The following is a 20,966-nucleotide window of genomic DNA, read 5'->3' as shown; positions in this document are numbered from 1 at the left end:
TGACGTTAGTCTCTTCTTTTTGTAATTTCAGGACGCCGGCTTCGTTTGGCACCGTCAAGTGTTCAGTCAGCAGCTGTGACCACATTTCTGCTTTTTTAGTTTTGCCTCTCAGAAACATCAAAGTTCAACTCCGAAAGGAAAACTGTCCGGGCACCATCCAGGGAAGTCTGTGAGTCCTCGGAAAGGTAAGCTGTCAGTTTCTGTGTGTGTGTGTGTGTGTGTGTGTGTGTGTGTGTGTGTGTGTGTGTGTGTGTGTGTGTGTGTGTGTGTGTGTGTGTGTGCGTGTGTGTGCGTGCTATGAGTCTCCAGATAAAAACTGTCCTAATGTTGTGGTACAAAAAAAAAAGCCTTCACAGGGATTAAATATTTTTGGGTCTCTAAAATTTCTAAAACACAGTGATTTACAGGAAGAGGCGGGGCGAGCGAGTTAGCATTTAGTGAACTTCCAAAATAAGATCGAGGGGATCGTCGCCAGTCATTCTGTCAGATTAAGAATAATTTACATTGCACCTCAGACACTGAGGGCTGAGGAGGGCCTCGTGGTGCGTCTACTGTCCAGGCTCTCGGACATAAGGATGCACTGTGTTTCATGTGAACTGAAGCTGCTTCAGTTTGGTTTTAACGTCCGACTGAAAGCTTTGGCGCTTCCGCCCGCTTTATTTTACCTGGATGAAAAATCTGGCTCATTTTATTCAAGTGACTTCAAATCACATTAAAGGTGAACTTATTTACACCCTGGTAAACTACCTGAAAAGCAGATTTGATTGTCCTGATGCTGATATTTCACCTCATGCAAAGAACTGAACTGGAGTGCCTTTCAAAATAAAAGCTGTGTACCTTCTGAGGTGCCTGAACACACTAAAGTCCTGCAGGTGCGTTCCAGCTATCCTGACCCTGGAGCAGTTTCTGTGTTTCTGTATGTGTGTGTGTGTTTCTGTGTATCGACAGCTTCGTGACGGTGCGATCGCTGCGCTCTAGTCCTCGCTGATCACGTCCACGTCCTCGCCGCCGGCCTGCTGTGTCGCGGCTCTCCAGCGGCTCACGTGCTGGCTGCCCTTCCTCTTCTGCTGAGCTTCAGGAGACTCTTCCTCCAACTTCTGCCGCTTGTGCTTCGTCCTGCGGTTCTGAAACCACACCTTCACCTGCACACAGAGACACATGTAGGGCTGAGCACACCTGAATAAAGACATTATTCAATCTGTGGTGCAGGGAGAAAAGATTTCCATTAAAACTAGTTTCCCTCTCTTAGACTCGATTAAGAGCCTCTTTTATTGTTTTAGATTTTATTAAAATTATTCACATTTTATTTCTTGTCCATAAATGTATGATCAACAACCAGAACAAACTCTACAGCTCGTGTGAAGAAGACCTTTTAGATTTCTGAATTTAAAGAGCTCTTCTCTCCGTCACATTTACTTTGAATTAAACTGACCTCAGTTGTCAGTATAAAGTGAAATAAATATGTACTCTTTATTATTTCCTCGAGGGTTATGAAAGAATCAGACTGAACAGTCCAACCATCTTAAACCTTTAGAAACTGTTCTCCATAGTTTGTAAACTCGTTCCTGTGGTTTGGATTCTTTTCACACAGAAAAATCTTCAGAAAACTTATTTTCTAGATGTTTTGCAAACACACAAATGTCAATTTTTTTAATGGTTTTCTTTTCTCACATCTAGTTTTAGTTTTTAGTTTTTATCTTGCACAGTGAAGTTATGATCATGCTGTGGGGTTGCTCGTCAGACCCGATAGATCTGAAATGACGATGGAAGTCCGTAAATGGCACAGAGAACAGCAGAGTATTTAAAGATGGAAGATCAGATTCCCGAGAAGACTTGAAGACGCTGGTACTGCACAACAAAGTGAAGGTGTGTTTATTCTGCACACGTGACGAGTACATCAAGTATTACTTAAATAAATACCTGAGAACTCTGAGAGCTACTCTTTGGAATCCTGTGCTGCCGTCAATGCTGATGATACACGTGTGTGAGCCTCGCAGTGATTTAAAACCTCTACGCTGGTAAAACACGGCTGTGGCATGCAGAACTGTTAAAACTCGTCGAGCTGGCTGCGAGCTCACGTTGCACAATCTTCTGACTGAATCGACAGTAAATCTGGATGCCAGGATCCAGATTGACATGATAGAAACACATCATTCCCAAAGGCCTCAGGTGACACTTTAATAATATCAGATCCTCGAGCTCTCAATGAGAAGGCAGTTAAAGATAAAAAGAAATGTGAGACTTGATTTTCCTGCTGGGTTCTAGCACCACAAGTCACACTTGTCGCTCTCAAACTAAATGAAAAGTCAGGAGCTCCTTAGTCTCCAGATGAAGCAAAGGAAAGTGATTATGAGGCTCCTCTCAGAGCCTCGGGGCTGGAAACGACAAATCTGCCTCAGTCTGGAAGTTAAACACTTCTTTGAAGCTTCATGACTAACCTGTGTGGGAGAGAGTTGTAGCCCCAAAGGGAGGGACTGGACTTTAACCAAAACCAGTCACTCAATCTGTCTTCCATCCCTAAGAATGAGGTGTTGGATACTAACTACCCAAATCAGCTTCTCCAGCAGCACGTCAGCTTTTTCCAGCTCTGTCGGATACAGCAGGACAACCAAGCTCTTCCTGCTGTTCAGGTCATGTTTTCGGAGGTCTTTGGAGATGCTGGGGTAGATTATATATCCCACCTAGTCCGGGAATATCTCGAGCTTCGCCAGCAGGAACTGGAAAATCCCACTGGAACATTTAGATCGAGAGACAGCACCGTCCAGGTCTGAAAAGTGAAGCCAGTGCAGAGGTGCCTTAACCCTGCTTTCTTTGTGATGGCCACCAGGACATAACTCTTGTTCGATAAATGCTCAGGTTATATAGAAGTCTGCCGTAACCTGTGACCTCGGTGAGCACCTTCCTGATGAGTTCATGACCTCAGTCGTTGGTTTGAAGCCTCAGTGAATAAAACATTAAGTTCATTTTTTAAACTCTAGACGGAGGATGTCCTCACTCTCACATAGATCGACCAATAAACTGCTCCGAGGCTGGATGCTGCAAATGTTAGAGCAGGGCTGTCAAACTCGTTTTACATGGAGGGCCACATACAGCCCATTTTGATCAGTGGACCAGTGAAACTCCCCTTTATTTAATTGTTTCTACACGATAAAGACAAAGAAAGAAATTTGTCAGCAAAATTACGGAAAAAGTTGTGGTAGCTCATCGCCCACACTGTCCAGTTTTTTGTTTTCAGAAACGTCTATCATAGAAAGTGAAAAACAAACTTCTCTGTCATTTAATTGCTTCTTGCTTAATTACTTTGTGTAGTATGAATGGCCATAAGGGAGTTTTTTATCAGTAGGAAAAGCTGTAAAAATACAGTTAAAAGTCCAAAATGTCTGCTTGTGCTTGTTTGCGATGAGCAGCAGATCAAACAGGACAAAAATTATATGATTATGATTTTTTTTTTAAAATCAGACTCCCCGCCTCTCTGTGCACCTGGCCTGTACCACTATTGTCTGCCCCCCTTCCTTTTTTCACATAATAGTATGATCCCAGTCTATCTTTGCATGTGATTGGCTGCATGGTTTCCATTTCAAAATAAAGTCCCGCCCCCGCCTGCATGGATTCTCTGCAGTGCTGAAGATTTGGCTCCCGCATACTGACAGGCCGGATATAATTATACCGCGGGCCTGATGTGGCCCACAGGCCAGATGTTTGACACCACTGTGTTAGACCAACATGCCCTCGAGGTGTTCTCACTGTAAGCGGTATTCCTACTGCAGCCCCTCATCGGGGCCCCCCAGCAGTGGCCTTGCAGTGATGGCTGTTTATTGAAGCTGATGTTTTAGGAAAGCCCTGAGACATCCTGCAGGAGCGACTCGATCGTTACTGCAAAGAGCTGTGATTTATGTGCAATTAATAACCGCTGCTGGCTGATTCCCAGCTGATTGATGGATCACTCACTGCCTGTCTTCCTGTCCTCTGTTGTGAAATTAGCTCATAAAAAAAAGGTGTGTGAATCACTGGCGTCAGGGTGCGTATCACCGCGCCGACCCGATGACAAACACTGTCGATCAGCCCTGAGAAAAGGCAGCGGGAGCTGACTAACCGTCGACTCACTCCTCCCCCCACCATTCCTCCGGGCTGGATCCCCGCCAGTAGTCTGTCGCCTGACAGAGCATCGTCCCGACGGATGGCGAGGAGCTCGGCGAGCAAGGCACCAACACAGGCAGGGTTACAGGTTCAAATCCCAAACTCACACTGTGAGTGTTTTTATTTAAGAGATTCACTCATTCACCTCTTCTTATTCTCATGCTGTACTTTGTTTTTTATATTCAGTCTTTGGCTTTTGCATAAAATATCATTTTTTCTGGGCAGTTTATCCTCATCCATCCATTAATCCACTCATCCATCCATCCACTCATCCATCCATTCATCCACCCATTCATCCACTCATCCATCCATTCTGAATGAAACCTTTCGTCTCCGTTTAGCTGTAAAAAAAACCTCTTTTTTTAAGTTTTTCTTCATTTTTTTATTCAAAGATGATTTTTTGGGTACCATTTCAGTACATTCTTTATTTTTACCCCATTAGGTAATTCATTCATTCATTAATTCAAAGGAGATTAAATAACATATTATGCTAATTAACCTTTATTTTTTTCACTTGTTCACTCACAAAGAAATATGCTTTGTTACCTTTGTTTCTTGGATTGTTTTTATTCATTCATTAAAGGGCATTGGTACAGTTTGGGTTCACACATTCATCAGACAATAATTTATTCATGAATTCATTCATTTGGCCTAAAAGAAATCATTGTGGTGTATTTAGATGTTTTTTTTCACAAACATGCCAAAATTTGTGTGGTTCATTAAAAAGTTCATTAATTTATTCATCCATCCACAGGATGGACTCTCGAGCTCGTCATTCATTCATTTATGTGGATTTTCAAAAACAGCAGTAATTACTTTATTTAATTGATGTATTCATGCTTTCATCTAAAAGACATTTCTCTGTTTCAGGTCATCCATTCATAGACAGAGTAGTAAAAAAAAGAAAATTTCTTTCTTTTTTTGCATTCAGTTTTGTTGTTTCTGTAGAGTTTTTTGCTTTTTGCCCTTTATTCATTCATTCATTCATTAATATGTCTTCAGCATTTTTATTATGTTTTCATTTTATGGAGTTCATTAATTTTTTATAAATGATGCATTCATTCATTCACTCAGGGGTTTTTGTTTCACTGTAGACTGTTATTAGTCACTTGTTCATGCCTCTATCAATCATCCATTCACTAATATTTCAGGTGGAAGATTTAATCTTAACTTTCATTCACTCATATTTTCCAAAAATGTTTTAATTTTGAAGAAACTTATGACCCATGTAAGTGTTTCGTTGCTTATTCATCCATTCATTCATCACTTTTCATTAAACTTAGAGTCTATGTATTCATGCGCGTTTTCATGTTTTGATGCTTTTTTACATTTTCATCAGTTCATCTCATTTAAATTCACCCTGCAGTTTTCAGAGGTTTTTTTTTAATCTCTGCTAAACTGTGAATTCATCATTTTCTCTGCTAAATCTACCTGCCCCTCCCATCATGCCTTGCTCCTCCTGCTCGGTTTCCCATGATGCCTACCTGTGTCTCGGTCAGGCACAGCCCGCTGGCCAGCTGCTTCCTCTCGGCTCCGACCACGTAGTGATTTTTCTCGAAGGCTCGCTCGAGGCGGAGCAGCTGCGAGGGCGAGAACGCCGTCCGGATCCGTTTGGGTTTCCTGGAGAATGGACCGTGAAGCAGCAGGTTCTCCGGACTGCTGTCCTCACCTGAACATACACACACACACACACACACAGAGCTGAGTTAGTTTGTAGCAATGAGTTTAGTGTATGTCCAGTGATCCCTGCTGCTCCAACCACTCAGTTTGTCAGTTTTTTTCTAATCTTGGATACTTGTGATGTGATTGGGGGGGGCAGCCAATTGGAGGAAAGCTGGTGTTAGGAGGAGGAGCTCGTTCCAGGCAGGATGAAGGGAGAGGCTTGGTCACGGTTCAGTGTGACATAAAGAAGGATTATTTTGAATCGTGAATCATGCAAAGCTGCTCTCTTTGACTGCATCAGTGGAGGGAAAACTGTTGCCGGAGGTTAAAGGTGGAAACATGAAGGAGAATAAATAAAGTCTGAATACACACAAACACTCACAAACGTTTTATTTTCTGATTAAAACACCCCAAGCGGAGCCTGCAGGCTCACAGCTGGACTGTTTGTAGCCTTAAAGGAAAAATCCAGGCCACAGCAGGTTGTGAAATTACTAACTCATCTTGAGATGAGCGCTGAGAGCAGTGGGAATAATTTCAGGCCACTGAGCGACTCACTGTTACCAACATTTCTGTGTTCAGCTGACTCTTTTTCACCAAATTCAGCTCTCAGATCTTCATTTTATTTCTTTTTTTTTTTTAAACGCGATCCCTCCGAGTCTGGGTTTAATTTTGTTGTTCTACTTCATCTCATTAGGGTTTGAAAGCAAGTGACAAGAAAAGTGTAGTGCTGCATTAATAAATGATAACAACAGAGGTGACGTTTTGGTAGCAATCGCACGCTGATCCTCACAGACACAGGAATGTGCAGCAGCACAGCTCGTCATTGTTATAGCACGCTGTGTGTGTGTGTGTGTGTGTGTGTGTGTGTGTGTGTGTGTGTGTGTGTGTGTGTTGCTCTGACTAATCTGAACAAACACCTCGTCTGTTTGACATTTGCATCTGCATGTGCAGCTTGACCGCAGCCTGCACCGTCAAACTTTCCCAGCTGAATCCCGCGAATGATGTTTTGTGTTTCATGTTTTCTGAAATGTTAATTTTAAATATGCAAATGAAGCTTTATCTGCTGAAATCGCCACTCATTTGGATAATTTTCCAGAACAGAAATCTGAATATCGCTGCCGTTTTCTCTTTAATTTGTGCCCAGGTAAATGTCAGAGGTCTGGATATCGTTTATAAGTTTATACAGGAGTTTGTGGGACTAAAATCTATAAACCAGGAAATGAAACGTGAACATGTGGCAGGCTTTAAACTGGGAAATTATTTCTCTGCTTTAGTCCCAAACAGCTGGGAGAAACAGCTTTTACAGACAAACGTCACAAAGTGCTTCATGGAAATGCAAAGCAGCAAAATCTGGAGCCCAAAGAAAAAATGTGAGATTAGATAAAAGAAGGCAGGAATCTGAAAACGAGGGGAAACAAACATTAAAACACAGGCGGTGGACACGTCTGGGCATCAGCAAGTCGCCGCACACCTGCCGTGCTTGTTTAAGGAGGACCTGTGGACGAGCGGAGGCCTAAAGACAACTACAGATGTGGGCCACATCTGGGTCAGAACTGCCAACTTTCAGGTTACTTTGGTCCAAAATGACGGGGTTGAGAGAACAAGTAGTCAAGTTTCGTAAACATATGTGATTATTTTTTCTATTAAAGCTTTAAAAATGAAAAAAAAAATGTTTTGGATTTTTAAAAACCCTCAAACATCTTTCACGTTTTAAAATTCGATTTTCGAAAAAATCGCAGAGCTCGGTCTTCGAGATGTTTGAGGGTAAATGTCTGCTGCCACAGCTGTGAGCCTGGAGCTCAGGGATGCACAGAACGACGGACACTTCAAGTCCCTGAAATATTTGGAGGTCTGTAGACTTTAATTTCTAGTTTCTCATTAACAACGTACAGATTATTCTTTAAAGCCAGCTGAAGGCTTTCACACAGATTAAAGCTTGAATATGGAATAAAAATCCAAACCCAGGTATGACACCATGCACCAAATCCAGATCAACTGTTTTAAACAGCAGGTTTCGGTTCTCCTTCATCTTCCTGATGTGAATTACTCGCATGTTTGGACATTCACAGAGCCACAGGATCAGATATTTACTTTACAACACCTGAAGGACCGAGGTCACCAAGTTTTCTACATAATGCAATTTAAAAACAGTCCCTAAGATTTTGGTTTTTTTAAAGATGCTAGAAAATCATCTTAAAACCGCCCGACCTTTATCCATAACGAAGACGAATGACAGCAGGGAGCTGAAACTGTCCGCCTTTATCTTTACGTCAGATCCTTCCAGCTGTCAGGCAAACTCAGTGCAAACTTCCTGTCTTCACTCAACCTGCAAACATCCGTCAAACCACCAGCAGGTCACCAGGGTCAGGGTGGATTTTACCCACATTCCTAAAAGGCGTTCGTTCCCGTTATCAGATTTCTCCTTAGCGACACCAAACAGGTAAAAAGTCTAAATTTCAGTGTGACTCTAACGTGGATGTGAAAATGTGCCGCTCGTGTCGGTTCTCAGTCATAGAGGTCATGGCAGACTTGAGAGGCTGAAAAGAAAACGACTGGACCTCTTTAAGTGTCTGAAGACGTTTCAGCTCACATCCAAGAGGCTTCTTCAGGTCTACAAACAAACGCTGGAGAGGTGACGAGAGAGAACAGTGGGTCAAAGAGAACGACGCCACCTAGAGTTTAAACACCCGGGACTCTCCGCCTTCTGTTTTGGACTTTGAGGTGCCTGTTGCTGTGGTTTGCCGCTGCATAAATGAAACTGAACTGAATTGCATAGATTTGAGGTGAAACGTCCAAATGTCCAATCACCGTCAGGAGACGTTCGCCAGTTCAAATCCTGAACAAAGAGACGAATCTGCTGTTGACCAACGAGGAACGTGAGGCGAACAGTTGAGTTTTAGAAAAATCATCAGTTCAAAGCTTTGAATGAATATTTTTGTTTCTCTGAACAAAACGGGACGTCTGAAGACGACGGCCGGGACTCGTTTTTGACCGCGCCACAACTTCTTGTGTGTAAATCTGAGAAACTGGCCGAACAGAAACGGGTTCAGTTTCAGACGTCAGCCACAGAAATGTAAATTAGCTACGTGAAACAAAGATGATGAAGCTGATTTTCCTGCTAACACGTGCTTAAATCTGATCTGCGGTCAGATTTTACTGCGGCGAATCATCGTTTTACCGATCACAGGCTGAAAACGAGACGCTCATTTGTTTATGAGACGTGCGCGGTGAAAGAAATCTGAGCGAGAGCGTCGCCGCCGCTTCTCTTTGTGTGACTCGTTTTCTGACCGTTTATTAAAATCGCACGGAAATATCTTTCTTAATATTTTACATAAAAACAAATCCGACTTCTGCCCACCGACGATGCGCGCTACGCAAAAACGGTGGCGGCTTCGTGGAGGCGAGGAGGACAATGGCCGACACGTTCTCACGCCTTTTATCCCACCTTAGCGTCTCTAAAGCGACATTCATATGCAAACGCGGACTCGGGTGGCGTGACTCATGGCCGCCTCGCCTTGCAAATAGTTCTGTTGAGTATCAAATGATGTTTTAATGTAACAACGGTGAGGTTTTCAGGCAAGTCAAAGGTCGCGAAGCTCCGAGGCGGCAGCTTCATGGCGGGAAAAATCAGCGGCGAGCGGCTCAAGGTGGCGAGCGCGCTGGAAAGGTTGAAACACAAGAAGAAGAAAGTGTTAGTCGGTTCGATGGCAGGATTTAAATTTTTAACAAATAATAAAAGTCAGTTTATGAATTTTACTCAAAAATAAAATAAAATAAAAACGTGACATCGAAACGTCCGTCAGGCTCTCGCTTGTTCATAAAGTCAACACAGGTGGGGTTCACCTGGACAGGTGATGCAGACAACCGTTCACACCTAAAGCTGATCTACTGTCATCAGCTAACCCAACATGGATGTCTTTGGGAGGAAGAACCGGAGATCTCGCTGCGAAGCAGCAGTGCTGACCACTGCACCTGTAATCTTACACCTGGTAATAAAACTGTGATTTTGTCTCCGAGTTGAACAAAAGCTGCGTAAATTTGCTTTTCAATAAAACTAAAAACGTTTTCTAAATAAAAACTGTCGATCAAACGTTTGAGTCGAACTTCACAGACACGGCACGAACATTTCTGAAAACAGAACACAGGTCTCTGGCACAACTTCATCCGCTTCGAAAGTCCAGAGAGAACAGAGAGAAGTTTAAGCTTCAGCGACATTTCAGTATAAAGACTTGACTTGACCAACACGTTTCGGCGCGCGGCCTTCATCAGGTCAGTTTCACGTCTCTCAGCTGCATCTACGTCACACGAGCGACATGTTGTTCTTCCTTTATGACCATTAAGAGCAAAAAATGAGTCCTTCATTAAACAAACAACCTCCTAAAGTACTGCACAAAAAGCTGATAAAAATGGGAAATTCAGGAAAAAGTAGATCTTGTTAAGCTTTGAGAATAATTTATAACCTCCAGATCAGAAGTTAAAAACGCAGCAGAAAAGGCGCCACAAGAAAACATCATTTAGTCCTTATTTCATAATTAAGTTCCACAAACATCTGGAACAGCCAGCAGAGGTAAAGCGTGACCGACTCGAGCTCAAATGTAACGTCCCCGTGTAAAAACATGGTTTCAGATTCCAGACTAAAAGCTTCTGCTTGTTTCTTTTGTTTCCCGCCTCCACCTAAAGTTTCATACTCTGCAGTGGAATCAGGCCGAACGCCGCCGTCTCCACCACATAAAAGTTCAATTTACAGTCGGACTGTCCCCGTCACACGTGAGAGTCCGAGCGAAGGCGAGCGAGTAGAACAAAGAGAAGCAGCTGAAGGCTGGAAAACAGCACAGAAACACCAGCAAAACACAAAAATACGACAAAGTCAACGCCTGCAGACTCACTGCGGTTTGTTTGTTTGTTTTAATTGTTTGTGTGAGTTTTTATCAGTTTCAGTGTTACCTTGATTTCCACAAGCAAAGCCTTGCAAAGCTCTTCACCCGTTTATGCACAAAGACTAAAACTGAACACATTACCCTACATTTTATTATTTATTTATTAGGTTTTTATTTAAGCATAGAATGCAGTTATGTTAGTTTTATTTTTTAACCTGGTACCTGAAATATTTTTATCAACTAGTTTTACTTGCACTGCACTAACCCTGGCGGGAACTTTCTCGTCCTTTAAAACTGGAAAATGATACGTGTGCGCTCCAATAAATGTTCAGATAAATAAACGAGGAAATGTGAAATTATTATATTAAACACGATTATTTCAAACAGAACTACTAAAGTCCAGGAGTTTATGACGTCAAATAAACTGTAAAATCTTCTAAAATGTAGAAAACACTGTCCACACATTCATGTTCATTTAAAATCTCTGCCAGATGTGAAGAAGAACATTTAATCAGGTCACCTCCGAAAAGAAAAGACACAAAATAAGCCAGAACATCTGGAGGAGGCTGAATCGTTAGCTTCACATAAATAAAGAAGCGCGCCCACAGCGAGACTGAAGCTGACGCACCCTCAAAAACACCATCAACATCAGCTTCATGCGGCAGAACCAGCGCCTGCAGCCTCGCTGGAGGGTTTTCACCTCCGAGATGGAGAGAAGCAGGTCATGTGACCGGTCCAGTCTGTCAGCAGGATTATTCAAACTTTCTCTTTCATGATTTCAGTCAAACAGGCTTACATGAAAAGTTTCTCTGGAGCTGAGAGACAGGATGAAACTGGTGAACTGTCGCTCATCAAACTGAAGTAAGAACAACTAAAGACGCCCGTGAGGGTCGTCTTTAATGATGTCTGCGTAGTTTGTAGGAAAGCTTAAAGAGACTGCAGCTAAACATCCAAACCTGAGCTCAAGATGAAGCCTCGAGCAAAAAACTCAGCTTACAGTGACAAAAAAATGTAAAACAACTTCTCTTTAAGGTGCAGAAATCTGAAACTGTGGATATTTTAATTGTTCTTTGCTCGAAAAGTGACAAAAGTGATCAATGAATCAATGTTTTAGTTTAGAAAGGGGTCAGAGCAACCCGCAGATACTTTCTCTTTGTTTTTAAAATCAATTTTAATGTTCCTCTGTGAGCTCCATCGATCGTGAATCATTACAATCAATTATCAGCTGAGCTCTGAAGTTTCTGAAGAAACTAAATAGACGATTTTCTGGCTGAACTTAAATTACAGTTCATTAAAAATTCAGAGCATCCATCTCCAACAGTTTCATATTTCAGCTTGAAAAAACAAACAAAGTATTTTTGTGGGCTGTTGATTATTTTGTCAGTTAAGTCTTTTTAAGCCTTCAGATGAGCAGATGTGTGAATATAAATGTCTGATTAATGATGATTAAAGTGCTTCAGGAACCAGGAAACATGTCACGGGTACGTCACATCTGCACGTTTGAAACAGATGCTGAACATCACCAGAGTTCAGGTTTTAGTCTGTAATAAACAGGAAGTGGGTCACGGCACACGCCGCCATGTTTGAAGGTTAACGGTCTTTAAACGCAGATTTCACTTTTCTGAGAAAAAATAAATTAAAAAGGGTTTAATGATGAAGGCGACCCGTACTGCTCATTTCCATAATCCTCCAGTATCTCAGCCTGTTCATCCTCAGTCTGACAAAAGCAGTTTTAGCTCCTCCCCGTTTTAAGACAACCTTCTTTGGATTGGCTGCCGTTAACAAACAGAAGGCCTGAGCAAAAACAACAAAAGCAATCATAAAAGAACCAAAAACTGATGGTTCACAGGCGCTCACAGAAAATCAGCAGAAGTATTACGAAATGTAAAAAACACAATAACCTGACTCGTTTGATTTTTGGGTTTTTTCCAAACACGTCGACTTAGTTTCATCTTATTGTAAAGTTACGTCAAGCAAAGAGTCGAAAACACGACCGCAGAGGGACGCAAAACGAAAAACTCAAAACAACTTCAGATCTGCAACAAAGGAAACAACCACAAAAACTCAAAACTACACAAAAACACAAAAACTGCCACAAGGAGTCACAAAGAACCACAGCAGAACTCAACAGGATTAAAGATTACAGCAAAAAGATCCAAACACCCAAAGAGTCAGAAAAACGGCGGGCAGGAGCCGAGGACGGAGCGGGAAAACGACACTTCCAACTACAACCAAAAATACATTCATGAAAGAGATTCTGCTCGATTTTGGTGAAATGCAGAAATGTGATGAGCCAGAAATGTGGTGGTGTGGGAGGTTAATCAGTTCACCTGAGGGAAAGATAACTCTGCAGTTTAACTCTATTTACACTCTCTCTCTCACACACACACACACACACACACACACACACACACACGTGTTGGCACAGATGTTCATTATATCGATTCGCTGCTGAAAATAATCCCAAAGCTGTGGTCCTTTTGAACTTGAAGTGTTTGGGATGTTTATTGTTGTTTCAAATTTGAACATGTCACTAAGCTGAAGGACACATCTGGATTAAAAAACAAAAAGATTTTCTCTCTTTGGGCAGTGAACTCTGAAAATGCTGATTTATAACTACCTGAGGAAAAATAGAAATTACATTTTGGTGATTAATTAATTAACTTGGCCAAAAAAAAAAGGTTAAACAAATTACCAAAAATGTCTTGGAATGTTTAAAACTCTAAAAATATTAATTCAACTGAAAATAAAAATAACAGTCATAAAAGAAAAGCAGCAGATTCTCTTGTTTTAATCACTGAACTCTGTAAAGATTTATTTTTGTTTACCTTTGGTTGAAAATTTACAAAAGGGTTTAAAGCAAAATTTATTTTTTCCTTAAATCCCCACAATTACGTAGATATTTAATTGTATAATTTAAAAAAAATAGTATGGATAAAATGTTTCCTCTCATCATTCAGCTGTAAACCGAAGCTGAAACAGAGATTTCTGAGTCTCTTCTTTAAAAATGATGACTGAATCCAGTCGTGAATGTAAATAAAGCTGTTGTGATGGGACTGAAAAAACAAAAACAGGCCACAGAAATCTTACAAATATTCCTGACATAGATAACTGCAAAAATAAATGTGCAGATATCATAAAGCGGGCTAACACTCGGGTTTTTGTTTGACACAAGCAGCTGAGTTTACTTTATGGTTTCAATTTTTTCTTTTAACAGCAGTGATTCATAAAAACGTTGAGACGTGATGTCACAGAGAAACTGGATTTAAGAGTTAAACTGAGAGACGAAAACTTTATTGAAACTTCACTGAAACCTGTGAACCAAACGTGACCGAGCTGCAGCTCAGCTCAGGTTCAGCCCCTCAGGTGAATCTCGCCTGTTCAGTGTCAGGATTATTTATTTATTTATTCATTTATTTATTTGAGTTTGTGAGCTCACGTACACGTGTCTTTTTGGTTGTTTTGCACCAAAAACAATTATTATTTTACTTTTTGTTTTAATTTAATAAAAATTGTTTTGTTTCATATTTACATTTGAACTGATTCTCAACAACTGTTTTTCCCCTGTTTGATACATCTATATATTTATATCGTTATTACACAAAAGGCAAATTTTATCACACTTTTATTCTAGTCTTTAAAATTTTACTTTTTTTGTATTTTTTCTGTGAACTAACCTGAAGAAATTTGCTTTTTTCTTTTGTTTTTAATTAAAAAAATGTAATGTTACAAACATAACCAGATCAAATAAAATTGTTTTTTAAATAGTGACACAAATTCATTTACACAACATTGTTATTTTTTTAAATGATTAATTTAATTAGACTTTTTATGACTGCCAAAAATTGAGTTTATCAATTTTGTATTCTTTGTGTAGTGTATGTTACATATGTTTAGCTAATATACAAAATGTTTGTTTTATTTACTATTTTCCTTTTATTTGTAATTTATTTTATTTATCGAGTAGCATGATTAAATAGGATTTTTTGTTTTCTTTCTTGCTCTATGGTTAACCGAAATAAAAAATAAAGATAAAAATGATTTTTTAAATATTATTGTTTTATTTTTGTCCTGTTATAGCCATCTTCTTCATATTATCATTATCATTATTATTATTATTAAACACCTGACCTATTTATATGACTTCATGGAATCAATTAGTTAAATAAATGTCCGTGTTTAGGATAGAAAAACATTTCATTACTTGATCTGATCAGATTTTTATTATTGATATTTTAAAGATTTCTGCGGCCTGTTTTTAGCTGCTGCGCTTTTTCCGATCACCAATCAAAGAGCAGCTCCCAATAATCAATTTCTAAACAAAACAAAACAAAAAAACGTTTTCTCTGAAAAACGAAATGACTCTTTAAACGAAACTCTGAATGTTTAGTCCCCCCCCCCCAAAAAAAATATGATGAAATAATAAAACGGGGTTTTTTGATCTCTTTTTTGTTGTTGTTGTTTTGTTTTGTTTTTAGAAAAGTTGAAAGTTTGGATCCATAATCACCTTCATCAATAACACATAAATCACCTGAGCAGAATAAATACATTAACGGTGACATGTTGCTGCTTTAATCGGCGCGCCTCGATCTCACCTAAGCTTTAAAATTACAAACTTTTTGTCTGCGGGAAAAAAATGAAAATAAAATCAGAATACTTTGAAGATTCAGTTTGGAGGAGCAAAAAATTCAACCTCGTTAAAAACAGAAAAACCGACAGAAAGACGCAGATTATTAAATAATAACATTATTGATATTACAGGTGGGAGTTTCCTACTTACACAGGAGCAAATGAAAAGGGGGGTTTCTGACTTATAGTGACTGTGTGTGTGTGTGTGTGTGTGTGTGTGTGTGTGTGTGTGTGTGTGTGTGTGTGTGTGTGTGTGTGTGTGTGTGTGGAAACAGTGAAAGTTCATCGAAACTTCTTTGGTTTTTAGAGTCTGGAAAACACCCAAATGACATCAGATTATTGTGTGTGATTCTGAACTCTGACAGTGACTCAGTCTGTTACTACAAAATCCTTTTAGCTCTGAATCTGAACTGAAATTAAACCAGTCAAAACGAATGCTTAAAAATAATAATAATTATAATAATGATAATAATAATAATAATAATAATAATAATAATAATAATAATAATAATAATAATAATAATAATAATAATAATACCAGAGAACAATTAAATGTCAAACTACGAGGAAGACTCGTTCACTGAACCCGTTTATTTTAAGACAGCGCACGCGCACACGTTAGAGAAAAGACCCACGGAGCGCGGAGAGACCGACTGTGACCCCAAAAGAGCTTGGAAGCGTTTAAAACGCGACAGAAACCACGGGAGTGAGTGCGAGGGTCCCGCCACCCTTCCTCCTCCCGGCTCACCTTGGAAGCGGTGTCCCAGGTACCGGCTCCGCAGCACCCACGGGTAGAAGCTGAGCGCGTCCCGGTGCTGCGGGCTGAAGAAGCTCTGCGGGGGGATCTGAAGCGGGTGCAGCGGCAGCCCGCCGGGGCCCTGCGCGTGTGTACCGGGCTCCTGCAGCACCATGTCCGGGAACAAAGTCCTCCCGTTGCTCCCCTGGAAGCAGGAGCCGAACACTCCGGCGGCAGCGGCCGGGTGCAGGGAGTCCGGGAAGCGCAGCGCCGTGGGCCGGATGGGCTCCTCCCCGGAGCCGCCGCCGTGGCTGCTCCCGTCCTTCCCGACCAGAGACTCGATGGTGAAGCACTTCTTGTTTCCGCCGTGCTGGAACATCGTGAGCACCGCTGCAGACCGAGCGCTCAACTCTTCAACGACCCGCCGTCCAGTCAGTCCAGGTCCGCGGACTCGGGGAGCTCAAACTCCCACTCCCCCCATGGTGGCTCTCCGCTGTGCGTAAAAGCGCAAATCCGGACACTCCGCACCGGGAAGGGGCCAAAGTTTCCTCTCACCTGTGCCAGGGGCGAGCTCCGCTGTCGTGGTGAAAATGCTCAGAGACTGAGCATTTTCTGAGCGTGTCCTCCTGTCTCGTGCCGCCGCGCGCTGATGTGTGAGTCGAGCCGGGAGTGTCTGTCAGTCAGGAGCCTCGGCACTGATACCTGCCCTCTCTGCCAGAGGTGTGCGCCGAGCATGCGCACAAGCAGCCGCCCCGACTGCCATTTTGTTGATGGAGAGGATGACGGTGAGGAGGAGGAGGAGGAATGTTAAAGGTGATGATGATAATGACTGACAGTGATGAAGAGGATGATGAAGAGGAGGATGATGATCAGAGTGATGAGGTCATAGCAGAGATGATTAATATGAGCTGTCTAATTAAAAATCATCATCTGGTTGTCTTCTAATGTTCGTTGAGTGAGAGGGAAATGTGCTTAAAGAAATTTATTTATCGTGAAAATGTGACGAACAGTTGACCCCGGTGTGTGTGGGCGGATTAAGAGACAGTTTGCGCATCTTAGTAATTGTTTTTAGTTTTTGAAGCAAACAAAAAGAAAAAAACAATTAAACAAGACAGAAAATGAGGCTAAAGAGGCCCGTGGAGCCGTTTTGTGCATCTTTCTAATTATTTTTGTCTCTTTCTGTTTATATAGTGACATAAACGAGGACACAAAACTAATTAAATGAAGGAATGAGACAATATTTAAACTCTGAAGACTATCCGTGGCTACTTTTAGCTGTTTCGTGCCTCTGTTTTTATTTTGTGATGAGAAGGAAGAGAAAAAATTAAAAATGAGTCTAAAACTGTTTCTATTAAGGGGCTTCGGGATGGCGACCACCTGCTGATCTACCTGAATGTGTATGATGTGAAGTCACAGTAACAACTGTGAGTTTATTATAACTTCCTGTGAACATGGCGCATCTATATGCTGCTGCATAAACGCCCCTGATTTGTTCTCAGATTGTATAAAAACTAGCTTGTGTGTATTTTTGTCAGTGATTTGTTGTCAAATGTTTAGTTTCCTGAAATCCATAAAAAGAATTGAAAAATTCCCCAAAAGTTCCTTTTTTCTGGCGTAAGAACACCTTTGACGCTAATTTCACGGTATTCTCTGTGACCACGAACAAAGAGCTTCAGGTCCAAACTGTGAAGCGTGACCGTGGACCTCACTGCTCTGTGCTTCACTCACACACTGAAGTGTGTTCGCACACAGTCGGGTTCTGAACTTCAGTCATTACATTTTACTGTGAGGTGAGTCTCCAGGAAGTGAATAAAAGCCAATGTGATGTCCTCTGAAGTGATGAAAACACAGCTCTCCGTGTGTCTCTGAGTGACACTTCAATTGACTCAGAACAAGACAATTGACCCTGGAGGTCAAAGGTCAGAGGAAAACTCCCTCTTTTATGTGTTTTGTCCTGCAGCTGAAGGCAGCGAGACGTCCTGTGCTCTCGTGTTGTGACCGAGGCGATAAACACGTCCATCACAATCAAACTTCAGTGAAATCGAGGGATCTCTACCGTGTCATCGCCTTAATGCAGTGCATGATGGGAAGTACATTTAGTCAGCTGAAGTTTTATTTTATGTAAATTAAACTATTTAAAAAGAAAAATCACATGAAGTAAAAAAATAAAAGAATAAAAATCAGAAAACAGTCCACAGCTCAAACAACATTTTTTTCTTTTTTTCCTCTTATCACTCTTATGTTTATGTAACTCCTTCACTGAGCTGCTGTTTTGAGCACATTTCCACCAGATTACATAAACTTAATGGTTCATTTCTTCTCATGTAAACACTACATAACCACAGTTAAATCACTACACAGAGATCTGCTTTTTCCATCGTTAGTAACACCTGGAGATACACTTTTATAAAGTAAATAAATGAAATGTTTCTTTTTCCTAATGATTCATAGCAATATAATGCTGATATAGTGCTGAGATTAATTTTGTAGAGAGCAAAAAAAACGCCTGGAAAATCAGATCAAGTGAAGACGACACCTGAACCATTGACTGTATGTGTAATGTAAATTACTCCAACATGAAAATATAAGACAAATAATAAACAGTTTTGGGATAAAAACTTTATTAAACAAGTCATTGATATACAGGCTAGATCAAGTGTGGCCCATAGTAATAACAGTTTGAAATTACATCTCCAGTTATAAATTTACGTAAATTTATTTATTTATATTTTTTTTTTAAAGTAAAAGGTAATGTGATATTATTCTTTGCACTGCCTTAACACTTTGCATGTGACTGGGTAGAATTAGCTATTTATAGCTAACAGCCTGTGTTGTTTGTGTTTTTTAAATAAATATTTCAAGGAAATCTGTCACTTCTGTTGTATTTTCATTAGAATCTTAAATCATTAGAAAATTTAAGATTCTGAATTTCTGTTTTTTAAGTAGGCTGCAGCTAGATCACTACAACAACTGAATTACGATTACTGTAGCAGCTACGTGCTGACACTAGATTTATACTTTTCTGTATGAATCCCTTGTAGCCACAGAAACGTCTGAATACCCTACGTTGTAACCTGACGTGCACCGATACAGGCCACACAAGTATAAGCGCTGCTAACGACACTGGCCTTTTGCATGATTTACGTTGTAGATTCAACACAGAAGCATAATTAAGGCTTAGTCAGGCAGGACTGACTAAGTTAACTATTCTGCCAAAGTTACAGTTAGCTGGCTAAACGCTCCCATGTCGGCTGTTAGAGTACAAAGTAGATGTTATTTATCTTTGGTTTGCTTCAAACCAGATTTATTGACAGCTAAAATAAGACTGTTATGGATTACATTAGATTGTAAGGTCATCGGGCAATCTAGCAGACTAGCTTTTCCATTCAGATATTATTTTAATAGTGATGACAGCCAGGTAGCTGCTGTTTATAATGTTAGCTAAGAAAGTAATGTGAAAGTGACGTGCTAGCTTACCGGATTAGCCTTGGGGGTTTAGATAAATTAGCCATCGACATCACCTTAAACCTGTATTTTGCTTTGTAGATAAGTTACAGTTTGTCCATATTAGCAGGCAAGTTAATGTTGATTATAATTGGTTTTGGTTTTTTATTATCTTTTCAAACTGCATCCGGTTTGACTGAATTTAAGAAAAAATATTTTCAGGTTTCATAAAACGGGCCTTGCTTGCTCATGATATCATGAGTACAATAAAATCTGAAGCCACATCAGGGTTAGTTTCTGTTGTCATGCGTAGTTTGTGTTGTAATCTGTGTTGAGCCAGTCATTTGGGGATGTTAGAGATGAGTGGACTGTATTTCTAAGCTAATAGTAGCTAGCCAGTTAGTGTTAGCTGGTGTTACCTTCTCGCAGAAATCGGTCCAAAGGTTGTTAGAGACAACCGAGCAAGGCAGGAAGGTGCAATTTTCAGGTTATTTTATAATATGTTCAGATAATGACAATAATACATTTCTAATACATTAAAAAGGTTTTATAAAACGAGCCTATACTAAGCAGGTGCATATAAACCAACAAGATATAGACCATTATTAACAAATCTCATCAGTGCTGTTACTGGGGACAAAATCCTTTGGTTAACATTCTTGATCCACTTCTGGCAAACATCCTAATACTCTGTATGGTCAGGCCACCTTTGTGAAGTGGTCCCATACAGGCTTTTCTATTTCACATTCAGTTTTATTCCAGAGTTTAACTTTGCCAATATTGAACACCACAGGTTCCTGATCCTGCTCATTACCATCAAAAGCAAATGAAAAGTACAGAAATGTTCACGCTTTGTGAAAACTTGCACTTAAACATGTCGGGGGAGTCCATTACAGTGATGCCTACCTGTTACCTTCTGGTACGTCACTGGGTTAATCTGTTTTTAGGGTAAAGCTTGATTTTTTAAAATTCTGTGAGAACAAATAATTTTTCTGTGGTTAATGGAAATATTCAGAGCAAGTCTAGATTTTTCTAATCTACCGTTAATATATGAAGTATATCAGTTGTAATGAATCATTAGAGGGTTTCGAAGGTGTTTGATGATCATAATTAAGTTTTAACAGCTGAAAACATGAAATTTATGGCAAACATATTGTTGCAGTTTAGAGGAGGAGGACCGATCTTGCATTTACAAAAAGTAGAAGAAGAAAGGGGCACCTCTGTGTGTTTTCGTGCCTCGTGTCCTCAGCCTCGGACACCACTTGCACGCCGGGTTCGACCCATGCGGCCCAGACTCGGCCTTTCCTGTGCAGCTTTGGGACCTGGAGGACAAATGCCAGCCCATTCAGGAGGCTCTAATTGTGGCCCGGGAAGCTCCACAAAGCCCCCCTGCCTCCACCTTCAATGGGCTGCCCTGCAGAGGCCCGTGTGAACCGCAGAGCCCCTTTTTCCTCCCCATCCTGCCTCAGTATGGCAGCCTC

General features: G+C 40.7%; 1 protein-coding gene across 1 annotated transcript; it reads right to left on the bottom strand.

The window, feature by feature from the left end:
• Positions 1-203: 203 nt before the first annotated feature.
• emx3 (empty spiracles homeobox 3) lies at positions 204-16,677 on the bottom strand. Its single transcript, XM_031751714.2, has 3 exons — positions 16,054-16,677; positions 5,622-5,806; positions 204-1,142 (listed from the first exon to the last, which is right to left on the bottom strand). The coding sequence occupies exons 1-3, from the start codon at positions 16,418-16,420 to the stop codon at positions 975-977; spliced, it is 720 nt and encodes a 239-aa protein (XP_031607574.1). The 5' UTR covers positions 16,421-16,677; the 3' UTR covers positions 204-974.
• Between the last annotated feature and the right edge of the window lie 4,289 nt (positions 16,678-20,966).

The sequence above is a fragment of the Oreochromis aureus genome, linkage group 2 (genome assembly GCF_013358895.1).
Source record: "Oreochromis aureus strain Israel breed Guangdong linkage group 2, ZZ_aureus, whole genome shotgun sequence".
Lineage (NCBI taxonomy): Eukaryota > Metazoa > Chordata > Actinopteri > Cichliformes > Cichlidae > Oreochromis > Oreochromis aureus.
This window is presented reverse-complemented; position numbering and strand designations above follow the sequence as displayed.

Bases quoted from the DNA above. Each gene is read 5' to 3' on its own strand.
- emx3 (XM_031751714.2), bottom strand. From the start codon at position 16,420: ATGTTCCAGCACGGCGGAAACAAGAAGTGCTTCACCATCGAGTCTCTG. The intron at 5,807-16,053 runs GTGAGCCGGGAG...GTGTATGTTCAG, and splicing joins CCTGGGACACCGCTTCCAAG to GTGAGGACAGCAGTCCGGAG. The intron at 1,143-5,621 runs GTAGGCATCATG...CTCTGTGTGCAG, and splicing joins TGTGCCTGACCGAGACACAG to GTGAAGGTGTGGTTTCAGAA.